Here is a 23,039-nt window from a genome sequence, read left to right on the forward strand (position 1 = left end):
AGCACTGGAAATAAACAACCAAACAAAAACTTTTCAATATACCAAGTGTACGACATACAGACCTTCATAAGCAATCTGTGATCCAGGCGTGCGATTGGCTGCTGGGGGCGGCGCGTCCCGGCGATGGAAAGGGCGCGAAATGCGCCGCTGCGGGGCGGCCGCTGAGGGTGCGTGAGCGCCTCTGGGTCGGGCGAGCGGTTCTGGCTCCGGCCGCCGCCGCTGCCTTCTGTCCCCGCCTTGCAGCGTCCTGGTGAGTCGTACCAGCGGTGACCGCCTCACCGTGCGGTGGCGGGACGTTGGGTCCGGGTGGCCGGAGCGCGGTGAGCTGGGTGCTGGGCCGCTTCGATTCGGCCTGTTGATGGGCCTCGCTGCAGGGCCTGTTCCTGTGCCTGAGCTGCCGCCGAGTAAAGGTCAAATGGTTTCTTTTCGTGTTCAGATTTGTGATGCTTGCTGTAGCGTCTTACCTGTGCTGCCTGGTGTCGGCAGTTCCCGGGGTGCTTAGCATAAGCATGTCTGCTGTCTACTTAACATCCTTTTTCACTTAAAAAAAAAAAAAAAAATTCGCTGCTATGCTTGTGCATACTCTTGCGGAGTTTCTGCTGAATGCATTTTGTGTAAACCGTTTCAGGCTGCCCGTTTGACTACAAGAGACTTGAGAGGTTTTAACTGTAAACATCTAGAGTAAGAACTCCACCAGTGCTGTAAAACCAAACTCAAGAAATAGTAGCAAAGTGTTCAGTGCTGTTTAGCATATTATAGAAAACCTCTCCACAGGTGCAAACATCATCATGGGGTGCAACAGATCACAAAGTTGATTACTTGTGTTTTTCTGTAGAGTGTTTTTGGATGTGAAGGATGGACTTCTCAGTGATTGCTATTGGAGAGGTACAAAATGTGCTTTCAGCTATGCAGAAGAATTTGGAGTGCCCAATATGGTATGCCAGGAGAATAATATGAACTCTATATTAGAGTAGTTAATGAGTCTTCGGTTTTTATTCTCTCTCTTTTCTGTTCTTTTTCAATGCTTTGTTAGTTCTATGGGTTATCAGACAGCAAAAAGAATTGTGTTTTAAGACTAAGTATATTTCTGGTTTGTAAGGCTTAAGTGAGAAAGTAAGACAGAACTTGTATTTTGCTCTTATATTCTAGTGAATTTTGCTTTTCTATTACAACCTAAATGTGTCAGTCCTCTATCCAGTTATAAAAAAAAAGTAGCTGATTGGATTAGTTTTGTTTTTAAAGCAGCTTGGTTCTTTGCCTCTAAAAGGTGAGGTCTGTAGTTCATTAATGCAAACAAATGCTGAAATAGCATAGACTTTAAGTTCAGAAAAGTCACTATTTATGAATCTTATTTTGTTGCTCTTATTTTATATGTAACTTCTATGTTCTTTTTTTCCTGCCTTTTTCTTTTGGTAGCTTGGATGTGATAGAAGAGCCAGTTTCAACAAAATGTGATCACATATTTTGTAGGTAGGTTTGAAACCTTGTAATTGCAATGCTTAGTCAATCTGCTTCTATCTTCTACGTATACTTCTTTAGTGCTAGTGATGTATGCTGTGTTTTGGTAATTTAATGTGTAGCAATTTTAGGGGAAAAGTCAATTCTGAATAAAAAATAACTGCAGCTTCACAAATGTATCAAAGGGGATTGATTAACACCAGAACAAGAATACAGGTATTCAGCTTGATAATGAAGGATTTCTATGAAGTAGTGCATGCCCAGGCTCAGTTTTTAAGAAAATAAAATCCTCCCTTTTGTTACCATTGTGACTACTCTTTTTTTCCTAGGTTCTGCATGTTCAAACTCCTCAGCAAAAAGAAAAAAGGTGTGGTACAGTGTCCTCTGTGTAAGACAGAAGTTACCAAGAGGTAATGCATTTTTGCAAGTGGGCTTGAGGATGAGAGGTTTGAAATATAAGGAAAAATTAATCATTGTCTTCAAGAAGTCTTAGCAGAAGCCTGGAACAAACAAGAAAAAGTGACATAAACTGTTGGTTTCTAAAGGAATAGCTCTTCAATGCCTTATTTTCAAGTGGTCACAGGTGATGATGCCATTCTTAGCAGATGTCTGTGCTATCAAGTATAGACTGTTATTCATCCTTACAACTACTTTCTCAGTGCTATGCCTATGTGAGGAAAAATATGAGATTTTCACTTTGTGGTAGTTTTAATTCTTGTAGTAATGGTTGTTTTAGAGAACTGTGTTATTCCCTGGCACAATTTCTAATTGTCTCATCTTCCACTTCAGTTTTACTCCTTTTCTTGTTGGACCTAATTCTTGGACAACTATTAATAGTTGACCCATACATTTGTCTTAAAACAACTCATGTGATGATGTTATTTCAGAAGTCTGAAAGAAAATTCCAGATTTAAGCAACTAATTGAAGGATTACTAGAAACTATCCATGCGTTTGAGCTTGACACTGGAGTAAAGTGTAAGTGTTGTGAATGCATACCTCCCCACTTATTTTAAAAAAAGGTTTTGACATTTGTATCATCATTATTTGTAGGGTATCTCATTTACTGCGCAGCACTCAATATGGGGAAGTCTTTCTTGGATGTAGAAGCATAAGTTCCATTAAGTGCCCATAGTTCATAAAATAATCTCTTGAACAGTTTTAAGGGTTTAAACTGCATTTTATGACTTCAACCAGTCTTATTTTTAGTTTCTGAAATATGGCTCAATGTGCATCAAATAATTTTTATGTGGCAAAGTCCTGTTCTTGCCACCCTTACAGCTTTAACTTCTCAGTCTTAGAGCCTGAATGAGCAAGTGTTATAACAGTGTGTGTTAACTTGTGCCGTTCAGATATCTATCTATCTATCTATCTATCTATCTATCTATCTATCTATCTATCTATCTATCTCCTTTTGGAACCCAAATTTATCTGTTCTAGTACTTGGTGCCTTGTGAAGTATTGGCAAGTCAGACATACGCTTGCTTATGTTATGGAAAACAATATATTGTTGGTGGGGGGTGGGGGGTGGTTGGTGGGTTTTGTTTTTTTTAAACTAGACTTTCTTTTCAAATTCTTTTCAAATTGTTCAGTCATTCTAAATTCACTAATATTAGATCCTGGCTTTGCTAGATTATCTGTAGAAGCAAAATTGATTGGGAAAATGAGTTGGCAAGATCAAGATTTTATTTAATACTTGAAGACTACTTATAGAGAACAGTCAGACTAATAATTTGATCAGATGTCTGTCTTTGATAATTGTATTTTAGCTGTATGTGTGCTAGTTGCATAGGGTTTATGCAAGGCTATTTTATTAATATATCATGCCTGTTGTCATGCTCACTGTAAGAAGATATTTTTGCTTTTTTCCTGTTGACATTTTTCAGTTTTAAACAGTCATCACTTTCCTAAAACATCCACTGAAGCCACTGCTGCTGAGTTCCTGTGTAAAGAAGGTTCTGTCATCCAAAGTAAGGGCTTCAGAAACAGGAAAAAAAGTGCTAAAGAAAATGGACAAGAAAACTGCATCTTGGTATTTTTTTTCTCCAGTTTATTTTTGTGGATTGCTTAGTGTTTTATTAATACTTTTCTGAAATAGCTTACTGTTACCAATCACTATTCCTTTCTGTTCTCCTCTCGGCAGGAAGCTAATGTGGATATGCAGCTTACAGATACTGGGGTCAGAAGGTGTTCCCTAAGAAACAAAACCCAGAAATGTCGCTCTGAGAAGGGGATTTATATAGAGCTTGGTAAGATCTGTTGTATATCCACACTAGTTGAGTGTATGTGTAATGCTTGCAAAGTAGTGAGAGGTGATGAAGTTCAAAATCTTTATTAACACCAATTCCTCCTTAACATCCAAAATTAAAACAATGGACAATTACAAGTTGGTAAATCAAAGGGGCTTTTATCTTATTTATTATATTGTAGGAAACAATGCTGCTGTAGCAAACCTTTAAGGTTCAGTGTATAAGATCCAAAGAAGAGAAGATGCTTGCAGATGTGAAAAAAGCTACGGTTGTTATAACTAGTAACTGCTGTTTTTTAAAAAATACTAAGCTTTGTCACCAACGCTTGAGGCTCTAGTGAATAACCAGAGATAAGAATGAAATCTAATTGAGAAAAGAATACTTCATTTCTTTCTATCTTAGCTTTTCAGAACTTCCTTTTTATCTGGTGCCCACTGCTGTGAGAAACAAGATAGATGCTGTGCATAGTTTATTTTCTCCCTGTTCCTTCGAGGAAGGAATTGCTCCTTTTAACAGATAGTGTTCATTGCTTCCCTTTTTTCCTTATTTCTTCTGCCAATATCAATCAAAGGATCCGAGTCAGATATTCAGATATATTTCTCTGACTTCTGGTTCAAAAGTCTAAATCCTAGCAACTGTTTCATGTATAAATTTAGAAATTAGAAACTAACTCTTAGCTAATTAATTCTTAGTAGCTCTCTGTTACCAGTCACTGTATTTAAACAGAATTTTATGCTGGAGCTGTGCAGATACTTAAACATAGAAGTCGTTATAATTAGGTAAAAGACTGCACAGTTGAAGTTGATTTCATCTGATAAAAGTTGAAAGCTTCTATCTCTAGAGAGAACTAAGCATGCATGGTTCTGTGATAATAGACACTGTATCTGGCAAGCACCTTTCTAAACCATTTCTACTGCAGTAACAGCTGATTTGTTTCTAGGCTCTGATTCATCTGAAGAGCTTTTGAAACAGGCAAACAATACTGGGTAAGTAAAGGTGATTTAAGGAATTCATATTTTCTAAAGACAGTAGCTGAGTGTTCTCATCCCTATGTCTTAGTTTCTTTGCATAAGACTGATAGAGTTATTCAAGCTGACAAGTAATTTTCAACTTCGAGGGCATCAGGGTAGAATGGGTAGCTGATTCCCATCAGTTTGTCATATAATAAGCTTTAAAGCTGTTTTCTAAATGTTTTGTTGCTTACACAGACATTAGATCTTCAAGAGAAAAGCACATATCTATGCTTTAGAAACTAAATGTAAAATTCAGAAATGTGGGAGGGGTTCTTAGTTGTGGTGAGTGTTGATCATACAGCCTGACTTCTCCAAAACACTTCCAGAGCAAAAAGGGAAAATGTTCTTCTATTAGGTCTATTCTCATTTTCTCTGATGAAAGTAGATTTCCCTTCCCAACAGGTTAGAAGACAAAGTGCTTCAGATTTTGTCTAAAGAGAAGCTAGAAAGACTGGAGAGTGCTGAGAGAGAGAATGAATATTCCCGCAATACACAGCCTGGCACGCCAGGTGCTGAAGAAATAATTCTACCAAATGTCGTAGGTGTGTCTGGTTTGGTGACAAAAATTATTAAGCTGGAAAGAAAAACCACAAGTTAACATTTTGATTTCACATCCCGTATGTTGTAGTTCTGTTGATGCCTACAGCTAGTGTCAGTATAATACAAGGCTACCTGTAGACTAGTTACTTAAACTGTGGGCATTCTGTGCACAGGAACAGAAGGGAAAAAAGTAACTTGATCAAAGTGCAAAACATTCTATTCTACATAAGCCATGATATCTCTAATAACACAAGTTAAGAACACTGGTAATTCATGTAAGAAATAGGATGAACATATGTCATGTACTTTCATCTTTCTCCCTTATTCTAGAGGGAGATTTGTGCAGTATAATACTATGTTTGGGGGGAAATAAGAACAGTTCTCTTAAAACAAAGGAGCCATTAAGCTAGTCATTGTTCTTGTGGATGTAAAATAGGGCTTAATAATTTATAATACCTATAAATCTTCAGGTGAAAGTGATTTCTCGAAGGAAAGCTTGAGCAAGAAAAGCACTCGCAGCATTGATGAACATGCCAAACCTGGCCAAGTGAATGTGACTGAAAACCAGAGTTCTCCTTTAAATGTTCTTGGTGTAGACCTGCTCACAGAGCAGTGTGATGGAGCAGGTAGTGCCAGTCCCTTAAGGAATGGGGACACATCTTTCTTTAAGAACACAGAAGGAATGGGTGCAGAGCAAACTCAATGCAATAGTGAAAGCAAAGAGTTTGACTTAAAAGGTAGCTCAGAGTGCAGTTTGGATAAAAGCAAGGAAATGGATATTATTGCACAAAATGTAAAAGCTGCGGAAATGTATGAACCTGAGAGTGATTCTCTCTGTGAAAAGGAACTTCCTCTGGAGAAACTACTTCAGCCAGAGACGCCTCACTGTGGTACCATGAATCAGGTTTCTAGGAAGAGACTGAAGCGAAGCATTCAGAAAGTCAATGAATGGTTTTCAAAAAGCGACGACATTCTGTCTTCCAGTTCTTCCCAGGATGATTCTGCTGGAGCAACTGATGTTTCAGGTGAAGAAGATCCATGTTTATCAGATAAAGATTCCTGTATTTCAGAGAAGACTGACCCTATGGTAGATTCCATGGCAATTGCAGTGGTTGAAGGAAACAAGAGATGGTCAAAAGAAACAGCAGATAGGATTGAAGACAAAATATTTGGGAAAACATACAAGAGAGGGAGGAAGTCAAATCACCCTATTATCTTGAGAGACATTTTACCTACTACAAAAAAGGAAGATGTGGCTGCTTATGACAAGTGCTTGAATAATTCCAGTAAAGATGGACTGAAACGAAAAAGGAAGTCTTCCTATGTCCTGCAACCTGAGGATTTCATTAACAAAAAAGTTACAGAAGAGGCAGATGGGTGCCCTCAAAGTGTTAACCTTGGAGATGCAGAAAAGAAAAGATGTGATGAAAGTTCTGCTGTTAATGAGAGTCAGGTCTCTGAAAATAGAGTGGATAGTACACCAGCAGAACTTGAGGAAGGAGGAGGATCCATATGGAAAACAGCTACTGAAAAGGTGGCTGGCAAGCACTGTGATGGGGAGCTGGAACTGAGTCACTGTGATCAGAAAAGCACTAAGAAAGGTTCTGCAGCAAAAAGATGCAGACGTTCTGCTAGAAGCATGTGTGTTCTACAGCTAGTGGATAGAAACTCTCTTTCCCCTGACCCAGAAGAGCCACAGATTGACAGTTATCCAAGCAGTGGGGAACCAAGGAAAGGGGGTTCTGAGCAAAGACAAGTCAGGCGCAGCAGGAGGCTTCGGTTACTTTCTGAAGAAATTACAAAAACTGGAAAAGGAGCAGTAATTAAGGGAGTAAGAAAGTATGACAGTGATCATGAAGGATCATCCTTTGCAGTCCAGAGGAGTGTGTTAGTTCACAGTTCTGAATGCAAAGCCCTGTGTGAGCCCCCAGGTACACTGAGTTATGAGCCACTCACTAATCTAAAGGGTGATGATCTGGAAAGGAATGGAATACAGGTTAATCTAAAGAATTCATCTGACACTGCAGCAACTGGAAAAAGTCTCTTCAACCCAACATCTTCATGTCAGCATTCAAATTGTTGTTCCTTTGCACCTGATGTAGGTTCTCCAGAAGGTGAAATACTCCGCAGCCCTGTTGTCCCACAGTCTCCTTCAGTGACTTCGGTGCAAGCTGCTTCCCACCCAGCTGAAGTGGTGACTGAACCATGTGCTGCTGCTCCCCAGGACAGTGGACGCGACACACAAAATGTTCCAGGAGACTTTGGAACTGAGAAGTTGCCGATGGCTGAAAAAGTTTTGGAATTGACCAAGGAAGCTGAAGATAGCGAGTTAGACACACAGTATCTGCGGAATATATTTAGGCATTCAAAACGTCTGTCCTTTAGCCTTTATCCTACTCCCGTGAAAGCGTGTACAGGAGAGGATGCTGCTTCTGCAACTTTAAAGATATCATGTGCTGAAGGGGCAGAAAATAAGCATAGCAAATACTTAAAAACAAAAGACTTGCAAGAAGAGACTACAACTGTTGAAAGATTGAGTAGAGTTTGTGAGAAAGAGAAGCTTAAGACACATGAATCTGCTTGTGTTAATCCCTTGACTTGCTTTGTCAGCAACACTGACCGTATGTGCACTGGGGAACATCGGGAAGGTGTTTCACAGGTTGCAAGTCAAGGGACTCTGACAGCAGTAAGAACGGGTACTGCTAAGGCTGAAAGCAACAACAAATTGCACAACAAATCGCAAAAAGGAGAGCAAGGAAACAAAGACACAGTGTCAGCTGATGTAGGGATAGAATGTGAGCTGAGACAGAATCCAGCCAAAAGTAATAGAAGCCAGAGTGATCAGAGTAACATGGAAGAGAACACTTTCAAGAGAACTGATTTAAACACAGGTGATGAAATATGCTTTGGTTCAGAAAACGATCAAGGAGGAAGGGCCAAAATTGTTGACAGCAAAGGACCAATACTGCATTTTCAGTCCAGATCAGTGATTTGTTCTGTGACTTGTCAGCAAAAGCCTGCTGAATTCAGCCGTGAAGTCCTTTTGAAAAAAATTAGCAGAAGAGAAAGAAAAGGGGATGAAGAACAAGCAACCCAAGCTGGTAGCACAGGGATGCCTGAGTGTTTAGCCACAGAGGCTCTAGAAGAGCCTCTTAAAGGGAACAGTGATTTTACAGGTTTGTCTGAAACCTCTGATGGCTTACTGTGCTCTGATGAGATCGAAGAGAACACCAGCTTTTCTGAAATTGATAGGAGAGAGAGATCTGCTGTGTTTGTAAGAGGATGTGACAATGCCCTGGTAAAAGAACCAAACAATAGAGATGTTAGTTCTAAGCCAAGATCTCAAGGTATTCAAAGATCTCGAAGGAGAGCGCGGAAACTGCAATCTTCAGATGAAGAATCTAGTGAGGATGAAGATTTCCCATGTTTTCAGACAATGCTCAGCAAATCAGTAAGCACGCCATTGCAGATAAATAAACAAGTGACATCTGTGAAAGAGTCTTCAGTAAGTCCCATCACATCACCTCACAGTGGAAGTGATGATGACAATGTGCAGGAAATGCCTGAAGCTGCCCTAAGTAACAGGTGTGTTTCACCAAACGAGGGGTCAGAACACTCGGTCAACTTATTTTCTTCCCAGTCCAACTTGTCTGAAGAATCAGTTGATGGAGCACAAGAGCTGGAGAAATCTTCGATACAAATTCATACATGCAGACAAGTGAGCAGTGTGAATGAGGGTGAAGAAACATCTCAAAGTTGTAATGGAGGTCTGAAGAGAAGCAAAACTAACTTCAGAGATGAATGCCAAGAAGACCCAACCATGGGAGCCAACCAAGGTACAAACCAAGATTTTAATCTCTGCAGCTGTATTTGTAATGTCATTGCACTTAAGGTTTTGGTGTTTGCATGGGAACTTTGTTCTGCATTTGCTCTTTTAAAGGAATGTGTCTGCCCTAAACAATCAAACAAAAACCCCTCAGTGGTTTATTTCCTGAAAATAAAGTTCTTCCAGTGTTCTCTGTTTGGAGCAAAACTGGATAGACTGGGCACCAGAGCCCGCACTGAGTGAGTTTGGGAATTAGTTTGAGTGAAATGCAGCTGTCTTACTGCAGTGTGATACTTGTGTCTATCAGCAAAATTTCATAAAGCCTACCTAAGCTGTCTCCCCAGATGGTTTGTTGAAATTGGCTGTAGAATTCTGTAGTGCTTGTTTTGACTTTTTTGATTTTCATAAATATTTAGGACTCTTTCATCACTACTGAAATGCTTTGAGTTCTGTTGACTTTGCCATATGCGTGACATGGTATTCTTCAAAATGTTCACTTAAAGTAGATCTGTGCTTTTAACTTAAGTGCTTCCAAAACTTGTGGCTTTACCATCATAGCTAACAGTTGGCTAAAAGGTCTGTGTGGTAAGAGATGATGGATAATGTTTGTTGGGGTTTTGGTGATTTCTTTCTTTAAGTTTTTTCTTCCATCTTCAAGGTGAAGCATCTGGATATGACAGTGAAACAAGTTATGTAGAAGATTCATGTGGACCGTTCTCTCAGGGTGAAATTCTTACCACACAGGTGAGATCATGCACTAAATTCTAACAGTAGTTTGTGTTCTAGGGTACAAGCAAGTGCATGAAAGCTGTGAAGTCAATGCAGTGGGAGACTGCTTTTATCATAATTCTTTGTGTCGGTAGATGACTTCCAAGAGCATAATTGATGAAGAATTGTCCAACTTTGCCTTCCATGGTAACACTGCATGCTAATGGCCATAACTCGTTATGTGGTATTGGTTACAGTGCTTAATTGTGGGAGATGCTAGTTAATGGATCTCCATATTTGACCAATGCTGGAAACTCCAGCCTCCTGTATTTAAAAACTTCATTGATAGGAATTTATAGTGATTGGTGATAAGGGTTGGATTTGCTGCATTGATATTTAGAAGCATGGAGACTTGCCTTCTAAGAGTAAAGATTAAATCAAATCCTTCCATATTAGAATAGTTTAGATAAAAGACCCAACAGGCAATATCCGATGAAAGGCGTGTTTAGCACGGTGTTTTCTTTACTATTAATTTCCTGATTACTGCCTAATGGCATGACTTTATGGGTGATTGATGTGGGAGCTTTTTGTTTGGGGATTTTTTTGTGTGTTTTGGTTTTGGAGTTTTGCTTTGTTTGGTGGTTTTTGTTGGGCTGCATTTTTTGTTGTCTAACTTGAAGGCAGGTCTTATGCCGAATCTCTCTTCAGCATTAACAGCGCTATGGATTTTAATGTATGTCAAAGAAAATTGAATTTCATTTCTGTGTTTCATGGCTGGTTCTTCTGTTTACCGCATCAGTGTAAAATATTGTAGCTTCATTGATAGAGATACTAGGATGTTCTAGGGTTGAATGGAATAGTGGCAGTATGAATTGGTGGGGAGTTTTGTTTGTTGTGTGGTGGGGCCACAATACTACAACATTGATTCAGTGACGAGGAAGTTCCCTGTGGTGCCAGTGCTAGAGCGGCGAGTAGTGTTAGTGCTGTGGAAACCTTGTTCTGTGTGGTGAAGGTTTCAGGTTTTTGAAAGGGTCCTTTAATAGAGGGTATTGTAATTTTTGAGAAAGTAAGGAAGAGTAGGATTAAATATTTCATTCCTTTTAAACAATTTCTGGGGCTTTCAGTAATGGTGGAAAGTGCAGAGGCTCAATACTTGATGTTCATTATTGAATTTTAAGTGGCTAATGCAAACTAATGCAGTTGGGACAAAACACCTTTTAAGAAATCTTTGCAGAAGTTTTTTCTTGACTGATTAAACTCTGAGCTGTCTAAACTGAAGTGATTTGAACAGTAAAATGACTGGTTGTTCGGGTTTTTGCTTTTGACACAGGGTGTGTGCATTATTTATGACAGTAAAAGCACCACCTCTTGAACATGGGGTAAAAAATGATTCAAAGTAACTTTACTGTTTCTAATTTTCAAGTGCTTGTTAAAGAAATTAATCTTACTGTTTAAAACTGAGATTGCTAATGTTGGCACACCTGTGTATCCTTTGCAGCAGAAGAATGCTATGCAAAGTAACTTAAAAAAACTTCAGCAAGAAATGGCTGAACTTGAAGCAGTGCTAAAGCAGCATGGAAGTCAGGCCTGTGAATTTTTACCTATCCCGTCCAGTAGTGAAGGAACACTTGGAATGGAACAAATGAGACAAGAGAGAGGTAAATAGCAGTGACAACCTTTCCCAGCTTTCTTACAAACAGTTGTGTGACTTTTACTAGTTCTTTTTCCCTCTACCACAAATTATAGTGTTAATTTAAAATTGGTATGCTAGCAGAATTTTACCTAAATTCAGCTGTTCAGTGCAATGTTTTATTATAACTTAGGTACTACACTTAGCCTAAGAAGACTTCTCTTACAGATATGTGTGAGATTACATAGTGTAAATGTCTAAATGGTTTGAGTAGGCTTGTGGCTTGGCAGTACTAACCCATGTTGCTGTTCTAGCTGTACTCTTGTTTTCTTTCACTGGAATGGGTAAGGGACTGGCAGAGTGGCTGAACACCCAGAAGGACTTGGCCTCTATTGCTGTGGTAGAAATTGTCCTTTGGCTATCAAGGAACAAGACAGAAACTGGTTAGGTATGTGCTGTGTCAAAAGTAATCTGGTATAGGAGAATACCTATACTGGTGTGTAAACCCCTGATCAGGACAGGAACAGAGTTTCTAGCTGGAAAGTACACAAGCCAGCAAATAAATGGTGAATAATACTTCAGAAAGTGCTGAAGCCTTACTGGATGTTGAGGATAAAGCGAGTTACTGCCAGCTATGTGAGCAATAGTGAGAGGGCTTTATTTAAGGTTTTTCTTTAAGGCAAGACAGCCATTGAGATGACTGTTCTGACAACTGATCTGCAACAGAGCATAGAGCATTCTTTGAACAAAGCCTACGGTAAGTAGAGATACTCACTGTTGAACTTCTCAGTGTTCTAAAAAGGCACCTAATGCTGATTTTAAAGATTTCCAAAGACGTAATGCTTGTTGAACTCTTAGATAAAATGTACCAGTGCTTTTTTATCCTCCTTGCTGCTAAAGATTTATTTCTAATTCTGTGGTCTTGTTTCAGTCAGTTATCTTTATTTTCTGAGCGCAGTTAGAATAACTTGACATCCTGGAATTCAAAGTCACTTAGTGTGTTATCATGCCTTTACTGTGTATGGCTTTCACTATGGAGTCTTTTTTATCTGAATTCAAAGGCTTTCATCACTACTGTGGCTGCCAGTTAAATATCAAAATGATCTGTAGATTGCTTGTGATCTCCTAAATGAAGGCATTGTACAGTGTGAGGTATAAGACCTTTAGATTAACCTCTTAGTCAGCCAGTATGGTGCAGCTATACCAATAGGTCTTCTGCCTCCAAGTTGGTTTTTGTTGTCAGTGTAGTCTTTCTGCATCACACAGCTCCTTCATGGTGAAAAGGGAGCTGAGCAGAGAAGTGGAGAGGCTGAGCCTTTGAAACGTACACAGTGGTTTGTTCAATTCATTGCAAAATCTGCAGTAACAGCATCCTTCCCTGCTGTGGCTGCTGCTTCCATACCTGGATTCCTGACAGGAAAGTGGGACTGCTTATTGTGAGAGAAACTCCCTGTAGTCCTCTCTGTATTTTGTGTTACTGATTTAACAGCTGCGCTGTGCTTTCAGCCTGCTCTCTATCTCATCTTTGGGTCCTCCTGAGCCATTATAACACTAACAGTATACTAACACTGACTGGTTGTGCTTGGATAACAATGCTTGCTGGATGGTGTGGCACTCAACCTCACTAGGGTTTGAGAATGTCCTCTCATAGACAAGACTGAAATGTGACATTTCTAGGCCCGGCAGGCCAGAGTCATAACTATAGACTGCTTGGATATTGCCAGCAAACTGATGATTAGTTTCTTATAGATGCAAAAACTAATTAAAATATTTCATTAATACAATGCCCGTTTACATTGTTATGCTAGAATATGGGTTTCTGACTTGTAAAAATTTAAACTGATTGGACTCATTGGCAGTTTGATAAAAATTAAAGGCACCTTTAGCTAGCAAATAAATGCCTCTACTGCTTGTGAACAGAGATATGGTATGTATTGGGATCTGTAAACAAATTGCACTAAATAGTGTAAACTTGCCTTCAGCCTATTTTATATCCCCTTTTTTCCACCTAATACATCCATATCTAACGTCTTAGTTTTGTGGATGATTTAATATGTGAACTAAAATGTAGCTTTTATCTATGCTTCAAATTTCTCAGTATTTTGTGTAGATTTCTCTTTAGGAACACTTGCCTCTCTAAAGTGTATCTGGATTGAGATTTTAGAGAATGTTTGACTTCTTACCTGAAGAAGCAATTAATTAAGAACAGTTGCTTTTATTTTGCTTGTTTAAGAACTTTTTCTTTTTTTAAAGGAGCAGAGTCAACCTCAGAGGGAAATGTTGAAAAACACAAATGCAGCAGTTCAAAGGGATTTTCAGCCAATGATTTCCATGTTATATCAAGTGATTCTCTCAACAGTAAAATTAAAGAGTTAGAAAGGTAAACATTTTTGTTTTATTTCTAATCTTGTATTTTAAAAAGGAGGGGAAAAAATGTGTACATAAATACCTCTTACCTTTTGTGCAATTACAGTAGCTTAGCTGCTGCTGGTTCTGACAGAAGAGTAAAAAGGTATTCAAACCAATTTCCCCCTCTCAAGGTCTCCAGAATTGTTGTTTCCACCTTCTAAATCCTGTTTGTTAAAGAGACCAGATTTGGAGAAACATCTTCAGTGTGATGGTGTTCTGAAGAGCAAAGCTTCTTCTGGGAAGATAAAACCTGTGCAGGAAGCAGGGCAAGACTATAGTCACTGTCCTCTTGAAGCAGGTAACATTTAAGAGGGATCCAATACATTTTGATTTCTGCTTTTCTCCATGTTTTTACATACCAGCAAGATACAGCTTTTTCTTGTAAATCAAGGATTTTAATTCATACATTCCTGGTCAATTTTAAAAGATGCTACATCTTGTTTGGGGGTTTTTGGCAGCCCAACTGTATAGTTGCCCCTCAGGATGGGGATGGACAACATTTTGACAGTAATAGGAGCTATTATCTGTCGCATGTAGATCGGTACTTCTTGACAGATACACTGCTAAAGACTTCACAGGTATTCTAGTGTCTCAGCTATAGATAGGAAAAAGTAATGACAGAGGCAAAGGTGAAGTAATAGAGAGGAAGTGACTGCAGTGTTTACACTTAAAAGGTAGAGCAACAGCTTTCCACCAAGACTACAAGAGGGATTGTTTGAAGGAGTAATTTCTCTTTTCCTTCAGAAAACACAGATGAGCAGAAATCTGGGACCAGGCTAAACAGCACATCTGTCTTATCAAATCTCTCTGGAAATGTGACCAGGAGCCCAAGTAACTCTTCCTCCTCTGTAAGGGTGCTTAGCCCTCGAGCTGCAGAAGCAACAAATAGTTCTGTTGTAGCTCAAGATGCTAATAAAAGCTGTGCTCAAGACTGTAAATTGAAGAGAACTGTGTGTGTTCCTGTATCTGGTCTGCACAATGCAGCTGGGAAAGAAAATGCTACAAGTACAGTTGTGACTAACAGGAGAGAAATGTCAATTGTTGCATCGGGTCTGAATCAAAGTGAATATGTAAGTAGATTCCAGAAGTTTTAGAGATTGCTTGATAACTGCTGTCCCTGATTACCACTGTAGTCTTCAACATAGAGATTTAAGTACAATGGAAACAAATCTTACAGGAGTTGCAGACTTGTAATACAGCAACTCACGTCAAACTCTTTCAGTCCTAAAAATATGAAGAATGCTGCCTCTAAATGGCACTATTAAGCTTGGTGAAGTTTGAACTTTTTAAATGACTAACTGCTCTCTAGGGGGAAAACACTATTCTGAATTGCTAATAAACCTGTTTCTACAATCCATTTTGAGGAGGAGCTTTTGGCTTACAAGCTTCTGACTGAGAGCTGCTCTTTAGCCTGTTGCATACCAAAATTATTGACTTTAAAGGAAATGTATATTCTGTGTGCCAGCACCAATAAAACCATTACTTTATCTTATGTTATACTCCCGTAAAATGGAGTTGTTGGGGGTTTTAATCTAGTATGCTAGTTATTAATTTTCTTAACTCCTTTTCAGTTGGTGGTTCGGAAGTTTGCAAGAAAAACTCAGAGCACTTTATATAATCACATTACTGAAGGAACGACTCATGTCATAATGAAAACAGGTTTGTTGGGAGCGATGTGAACAAATCCTATATTTCTATACCATATAGAATATTAACTTTAGGCTAAACAACAAGCAGACAGTTCATCAATAAATTAAAATAATTTTGAGAAGGTATTAATAGTTTTCTCTATGGTAATATTTTTTGTTTAAAGTTGGGAGTTTTTCATACTGTATTTCACGAATCAGAGTGAGTATGTTTTGTTTCCTTGTGTGATTTGAAGTTAATGTTGCTGAATATTTTTTTCTCCATCTGTTTGGTCACAATTTTCAGGTGGTTACAGTTTCTAAAGAAATAGGATACAGACATTCTTGAAAATAAGATGCTATTTTTGGCTTCCTAATTCCTTGCAGGGATGATAAATGCTATTTGTTCTGAATTTTTGAAAGAAACTTATCTTAATAGAAAACTGGGACTTAACTGTATGTGTAACTGGTGGTAGCTGATAGTGAAGTCATGTTTCCATAGGAACAAAGCAGCACTACCATTTCATTGTAATGATTATTTGCATGCTTAATTAAGGTACTTCAGGTTTTTGCTCTTTAGTAGAGCTCAAAAACTCCATTATTAAAAGCTTGAAGGAACTTTATAGAAACTTCAGTACAACACTGTTACAAATTTGACTATTCTGAAACAGCATTATATTGACTTCAGAAAAGCATAATGTTCATCAGTAAAATTAAGCTACTATATTGCTGTGTCTAGGCATAGGTTACATTTAAGCTCTCTACTGAACCTACCACCTAGCTTTTAATCAACATTTTCTTAAAAAGCAAAATACTTAGAGCTAAACCCGGGTGTGTGTATGCTATATACTGTGCTTGCTTTTTGCTTCATAGAAGCACTTTTAGCTGCTGGCTTTGTATTTGGATGCGAACTAGCACATAAGCCTTTCTTGCTTCTGAAAACCAACCTAGAAAAGGAGCCAGAAAATCATGTTACTCCAAGTCTGTGGACTCAATTTTTACCTTTTTCTTCAGGAAGTGTATCATAGACACCATGACCATATGTTTTTGGAGAGGTAGATTATCTGTCTTCATACAAATACAGACAGGATAAACTGCCTTCTGAAGCTGTGCCTGGTCTGGTAGAGGAGAAGGTGGTCTTAAATGGCTGGTCATCTAAAAGCTTATGACAGTGTTAGGCACTGAATCCTACTGTTAGCATCCTCTGTTTTGACTAGTAGTCATGCTTGTTCTTGCCTCTTTACTGAATAGCTACAAAAGGTTGCAGAGGTTAGGTTGTACATGTGATTTAGCTTCTGCTCCTTTCTGTCAGTTTAGTAAAATCAGGACACTAGAATTTTGGAACCTTTCTATAGATGGTCTTGATATTTTGCTGCTGCACTTAAACTTGCTTTTACATACAAATAACCAGAGCTGGTTTTTCCACTCATGGGATAACTGAAAGGGATCTTACTGTTTGCTCTGCAGATAAGGAGCTGGTGTGTGAGCGGACACTGAAGTACTTTCTGGGTATTGCAGGAAGAAAATGGGTAGTTAGTTATCAGTGTAAGTATACCTTGTTTTGGAGCTAAATGGTCTCTGCTCTTCTACCACAAATTTACTCTTCACTTGTTACAGTAAAAAATATAAAAATCTCTTCATGTCCTGGCATCAAATGTTTTGCAGAGTTTCTTCTAAATACTTTAAAATTAAAAATAAGTAACAATTTTACTGGATAAAATGACTGTTCTGTTCTTCTTATTTAGGGGTAATTCAGTCTTTCAAAGAAGGAAGGATACTGGATGAGGTAGGTTTTTCATCTTGAGTGAAATGCCAAATGTGTAAGCAATGCTGTTACACTGACAGACCTATTAGTAACCTCCAGTATTGTGTAAACATTTAACATATGGGAATTTGACTCTGAAAACTGGGATTTTAGTTTGACAAAATGCTAAGACCAAAAGTTGCACTTAGGCTATATATATTCATTATTATTGACATAATGGGTCCCTATTATTTTCTGAAACAGGTTATGGATATATTTTTTTATAAGTGTCCCTGTGGATATTGATGGATTACACCATAGAGGAAGAGATCTATTGTTTGCTTAAGTAAATAATGTTGGAACTTAAGTATATGCCTTTGTTTTCTGTTTAAACTTTAGAATAGTCAACTAGTGAAAACTTGTTCGAGCATTTACTGCCTTTCCTAGTAAATGGCTTATTTAACATGACCCTGATTTAGGTGGATTTTTGTATTCCTGGGTAGTATTTGTATTTTTGTTCTAATATGTATTTTTTGAGAATGTTATATTAGTGACCCAGTATAGATTTCATATACCTAATGAGCAGAAATGTCCACTTTCTGGTATGGAGTCCGCATGCCCTGTTGTCAAGCCAAGGGTGAACAAGAGAAATCTTAGCCCCAGAAACACTCTATGCAGGGGTACTAAAAGGTCCTCCTGTGCTTGGGGTGAAAGGGGGAAGTTGCTGCATAACTGACTGGGAGTGCTGGAATATGGGACACCTGTTTAACACTGTCAGACACTCACATTGCTTTAAGCAAGAAGAACCTCCAGTTATAACAAAAAACAAACTTTTTTCACATAAACTGAAAATATGCAGTTGTTCTCTATACTCGTGTAGCATGTTAGACTGCATAGAAGCTTTGGAAGTTTCATGAAAGTATTGGAGAAATGAGAGTTTGAGTCAGATGTAGGCCTGGAGTTATCAGATGCAGCACTGCACTTGTTACTAATCTATATACTAAGTGAATTCCTTGAAATAAAATAGATGTTGGATATCTAGAGGTTATGTACTGGTAATGTCTGTCAAAGACTCCTCACAGTCTTGGAGTGTGCCCCTTTTATACAGCTTCCTAGACTACTATACAGTTGGGCTATAACTTTTTTTAACTTGTCTGATGCTGCAGGGGCTTCATTACTACTCTCCATTTCTCTTGAAAAGCCTTTTACTTAATTTTCTGCACTCACTTAATTGTAAGGCTTCCAGTTCTGAAAATTGACAACTTCCTGTTCTGATGCAGAACTCTGACCAGGAGAGTGTTCTCAGTTTCTAACTTCTGATTGCTTGTTCATGTTACGTTCCAGGAAGACTTTGAAGTTAGAGGAGATGTAATCAATGGGAGAAACCACCAAGGTCCTAAGAGGGCTAGACAGTCTCTGACTGAAAAGGTATGAGCACATCAGGGATGAAAATCCTGTCCTGCTGTGACTGTTTCAGTTATGTGCTATGCTAGCTGAATATCTGGAAATTCTTCCAGTTTCTCAGCTGTTCTGCATATATGGAGTTGTACAAATTAAGCATTTTTATACATGAAAGGTGAGCTCTATCAACAGCAGTGGTAGTTTGATAACCAGTCCTAGAAGTGCAATGAAATTGTCCTTTAAAGATACCATATGTACTCTGGTAACATGTTCCTTGTTTTTCAGATCTTTAAAGACTTTGAGATCTGTTGCTATGGACCTTTTACTGATATGACTACAGGTGTGTCATTTTAGTGGTGTTAAATAAACTCTTAACATAAAATACCTGGGGAGGGATTGTGTGCATTCACCAGAGTTTTACATCTGACCTTCTCCTGGATACTCTTGTACCTCTTTTACTTGGAAACTTTCAAGATGCCTACATGAGGTATAGTGTAGGTAAAGAATTTAATCCAGGTCTGTCTCCAGATAGAATGGAAAGTGTTCTGACTGTCCTCAGAGAACTGCCCTGGCAATTTTGTGGTATTTCAAAACAGGCCTTTTATCTAGTTTATCTCCAATTCTCTAGCAATGAAGGAAAAGTGTTAATATACTATCTGGTAATTGCTTTAGATGCTATTGAACACTTGTATTTGAGCTTTTTTCTTCTGTCTTACTAAACAGTTCTGAAGTATTATTTTTCTAGCAGTTGACACATCCTCAGTGTAGTCATCTCTCTCTAGCAGCAGATGTTAAAAGTGAAGCACACAACCAAGTCAGAAGTTTGTATTCAAAGAAAAAGCTGGGCAGGATAGCTTTTTGTTAGCTTAAAGTTGAATTAAAGTAGATGCTTTGAAAATTTAAGCTAGAATTTTCCTACTTAAAATACTTGTACCTTTCTTCCTGTTCTTGTGGCTTATTCAGCAGGTACTTTCTGATTTGTCCAATATTAACTTGATTTTGACTGGGTAAAATATCCTCACATCTCTTGACATTTACAGTAATTGCTACAGAGGATGCAGTGCTTTCACCTGCTGCAGTGATCATCAATTATGGCTCTTATACTTGAGAGACTTATTTATCATCTTCACTATGAATTCAACAAATTGGTGGAAATTAAATACTTTGGCTACTGTTGTTAATGAGATAATCACAGTTCTAACTTCTGTGTTTTAATTTTATGTCTTACTTCCTTATAAGATGAAATAGACTGTTAGTGACTTTCTCTTTAAGTTCTGGGCATGAGGTGTTTTGCTCTTTCATTTTTTTTGTTTTGTTTTTTCTAGTCCTGACTAGAGGGTGAGAGAAGCAGGTGAGTTGATGTTCCTCAGCAGGCTAGAAAGTGAAAGGACTTACTGTCTACTAAGGCTTACCTTTCTCTCAAATGATGATAGTTTATATCTTGGAACAAACACGTGAGGGCTTAGGGAATAGTATCAGTTCCAATGTGATATAAAGCACTGAAGTAATAGAGTGTTTATCTGACTTCTCCAGAACACCTAGAATGGATGGTGGAGCTTTGTGGTGCCTCTGTTGTGAAGCAACTTCATCTGTTCACACACCCAACAGTAAGTGTTAATGTGTTACGCTTCACACAGTGAGCAGTCCACAGTTAGATAATACACAAGTGTTGGAAGATGATGGGGCCTTCGTGGGCTTGTCAAAGACTTGTGCATGCAGGTGTGGTAGAGCTGCACGGCAGCAGTTCTTGTTCTAGGCTCTGGCCACACTGCATATTTGAGGGCAGACTAACTTCTTGTGAAAACTGATCAGAGTACTCGAGGCCAAGATAGCTCATCTCTTGAAATCAGCACTGTGCCTCACTTCCCAACACAAAAAGCCTTTAGTGCCTTAACTTAGTCACAGCATTCCTGGAGAGAAACCACCAAAATTTTAGGAGCTAATGTCTGTCTTCCTCTACTGCCACTTCTGAAACTCCTCTCCAAAGTGATGCTCTGAAGCAGAGTTAGCTCAGTTATTGCTCTCTGCAGATAGGGGTGAGAGTAATTTAATGAATCAGATAACAGAAGCATTATTATTTTCTTCTCTTGAAATCCTAGAGTTCTACTGCTGTCGTGGTTGTGCAGCCAGATGCTTGGATGGAAAACACAGACTATAGAGGTAAAATGACACAGTCATGGACTGGTTTGTGGTACACATTGAGTGTCTTTATCACCTCAGTCCTTTCAATAGCTAGGTAGCAGGTTTGTTGAGGAGTCAAAATCCTGCTGCATCTGGAGATGGAGGTATGTCTTGGAAGAAAAATCTGGAGGGACAAGGTCTGTTATCACAAGAATCAGCAATAGAGTCTGAAAAGGTAGGCTGGCAGGTGAATCCTATTCTGGGCTCAGCTGTCCTACCTATCATCAGCTATGCAGAAACTTTTCTGGTTGGATGGGGAACTAGTAAGATTTAGCAGAAGGTCTCAAATGAGACAAGATTCTCTTGGTCTGGAAAGAATATCTAGCTACAAAGCATTAATTGATACAGCTTTTCATTTTTCCCCCCACCTTTTTTGATCGAAATGCTCCAGAGAAACCGTGAGACTTGGGAAGTGCAAGTGTTCCAGACTAACTTCTAAATGAGGTAGTGGGAGTTAGAGCATGAATGGGAGCTAGTTAGTCTACAGTGAAGTTCAACACAAAAGAAGCAGGAGGACGGTATAACAACAACAGCTGTTCCCATGGCACTGGAAAATGAGAAAATAAAGATCCTGAAACTGTAAAGAATAGTCTGGGAGCACTTCAGTAATTTTGTTTCTTCTCTCTTAATGAGACTTACTGCTTGTCACATACTTGGTGTGCCTGAGCAGACAGGAGCTTGAGGCTCTGTCACTGAGGCCCTAAATTAAAAGATAACAAGCACTTCACTCCTTGCTTTTAGTGTTTATTCTGTGGTGTTGAAAACTTCCTGCCTGACCATTTGCCAGACAGTATTACCTGGATTGTTAAAAGGAGTAGTAGTGCCACTTCAGTTTTTACTCTGGGTTTTGTAAGGCCTTTAAAATGTCAAAGATAAAGCAGATAGCTTAGTCTGAAAGCTCACCTTAAGCTTGCTTTGACTCATTGCTAACAGTTTCATTGTTTGTGTCTTTGTCTTACAGAAATCCAGCAAAAGGACAATGTTGCCATGGTGACTCGAGAGTGGGTATTAGACAGTGTTGCTTGCTATGAGTGCCAGGAGTTGGAAGCTTACCTTGTGTCCTGAGGGTGATCTGCAGTTCTTTTCCCATTACTCAGAAATTCTCATCAGTGCTGATAGCTTAGTAATTATTTTAAGGACTGAGAATTTTTAAGTCACTTCTACAGAGATTATGTGCATGTAGTGTTCTTGTTCAGAGTAAAATAACTATATTTTTATTAAAAAATTACTTAAACAACACTACCATATAGAGAGGAATTACCAGCTGTTCTTTAAAGATTAAGATTTCTCATTTCAAAATAGTCCTTTAATGTAAAACAAAGTTTTAAAAGTTAAAAAATTTAGCACATGGTCTCCTCAAGGAGATGGTGATGTGTTATTTACCATTGCAGTCAGTTCCCGTTTATGTACTCGAGGACATTTGGGAGACAGTCATTTAAAAGAGTAATATTGGGCTCAAGGCTTGAATTAGAATGTATTTGCACTCCTGAGTAACCTCCATCCTTTCATTTTGGATAAATAACCCACCCGGAATAATAAGGGTGTATACCAGTACAATGGAATATTATTTTGTAATTACAAACACATTGGCCTGGTTAATCTTAAGACGTGGATTATAGTTGTGTTGAAAACTATACAAACAGCTCTTCTGTTGCGTATAAAAGCGTCAACTTGCATTAACCAGAAGAATTATCTGCAAGTACAGCCCCTGAAAAGCCAACACTTTAATTTCAGTATAAATCAATCCTTAAAACCACAGGCCTGTACCAGTGTGGTGTCAATCTTATTTCTGAGAAGTGTATGTGGCACCTATGGAGAGATAATAAACAGATGCACTTTAGTATCCCAGTGACCTATAATAAGTTCCCTAAGAATCTGCTTCTAATAGTCCCTGCCTGCAAAATGAGATTGCAAAGAAAATTGCTTTTTATGGAAGAAAGTATGTTGCTTGTTTCTGTTGCCTAGCAGTTCAACTTCATAAATAATTTTGTATTTTCAGAGCAGAAAAAAAATGGTTTCATAAAATTGTTTAAAAAAAAGTAGCTATGTTCAGAGAATTGTTCATTGCTCAGGTGCTGCTAGGTTGTCTTGGAAAGTTATCGAAAGTATTTTTATAAATATTGGAATGATGAAAGGAAATAAAATTATTTTGGCAAGTATTTAGTAGTTTAACTCTTATGTAAATCAGTCACTCAGTCTCTGCATTAAGGCATATGTGAAAAAGTATCTGAAGTCCAGCCTCCTGGAATGAGGAGAG

General features: G+C 38.5%; 1 protein-coding gene across 9 annotated transcripts; it reads left to right on the plus strand.

Moving 5' to 3' along the window:
- Window positions 1-104: 104 nt before the first annotated feature.
- On the plus strand, window positions 105-22,717 carry BRCA1 (BRCA1, DNA repair associated). 9 transcript variants are annotated; one of them, XM_026864698.1, is made up of 23 exons: window positions 105-250; window positions 836-935; window positions 1,417-1,470; window positions 1,788-1,868; window positions 2,346-2,434; window positions 3,343-3,488; window positions 3,597-3,705; window positions 4,646-4,691; window positions 5,121-5,260; window positions 5,729-9,094; window positions 9,743-9,828; window positions 11,291-11,450; window positions 13,676-13,802; window positions 13,963-14,129; window positions 14,576-14,901; window positions 15,403-15,490; window positions 16,924-17,001; window positions 17,202-17,242; window positions 18,545-18,628; window positions 18,887-18,941; window positions 20,135-20,208; window positions 20,701-20,761; window positions 21,744-22,717. In XM_026864698.1, exons 2-23 carry the CDS (start codon window positions 856-858, stop codon window positions 21,845-21,847), a joined length of 5,562 nt encoding a protein of 1,853 aa, XP_026720499.1. In that variant the 5' UTR covers window positions 105-250; window positions 836-855; the 3' UTR covers window positions 21,848-22,717. The 9 variants fall into 9 exon arrangements, 8 of the variants coding, with proteins under 8 accessions (XP_026720499.1, XP_026720498.1, XP_026720503.1 ...); XM_026864697.1 differs by lacking the exon at window positions 105-250 and having other exon boundaries at window positions 847-935; window positions 3,600-3,705; XM_026864702.1 differs by lacking the exon at window positions 105-250 and having other exon boundaries at window positions 847-935; window positions 3,600-3,705; window positions 14,816-14,901.
- Window positions 22,718-23,039: the final 322 nt, after the last annotated feature.

This window comes from Athene cunicularia (assembly GCF_003259725.1).
Source record: "Athene cunicularia isolate RWA chromosome 27 unlocalized genomic scaffold, athCun1 chr27_part1, whole genome shotgun sequence".
Taxonomy (NCBI): domain Eukaryota; kingdom Metazoa; phylum Chordata; class Aves; order Strigiformes; family Strigidae; genus Athene; species Athene cunicularia.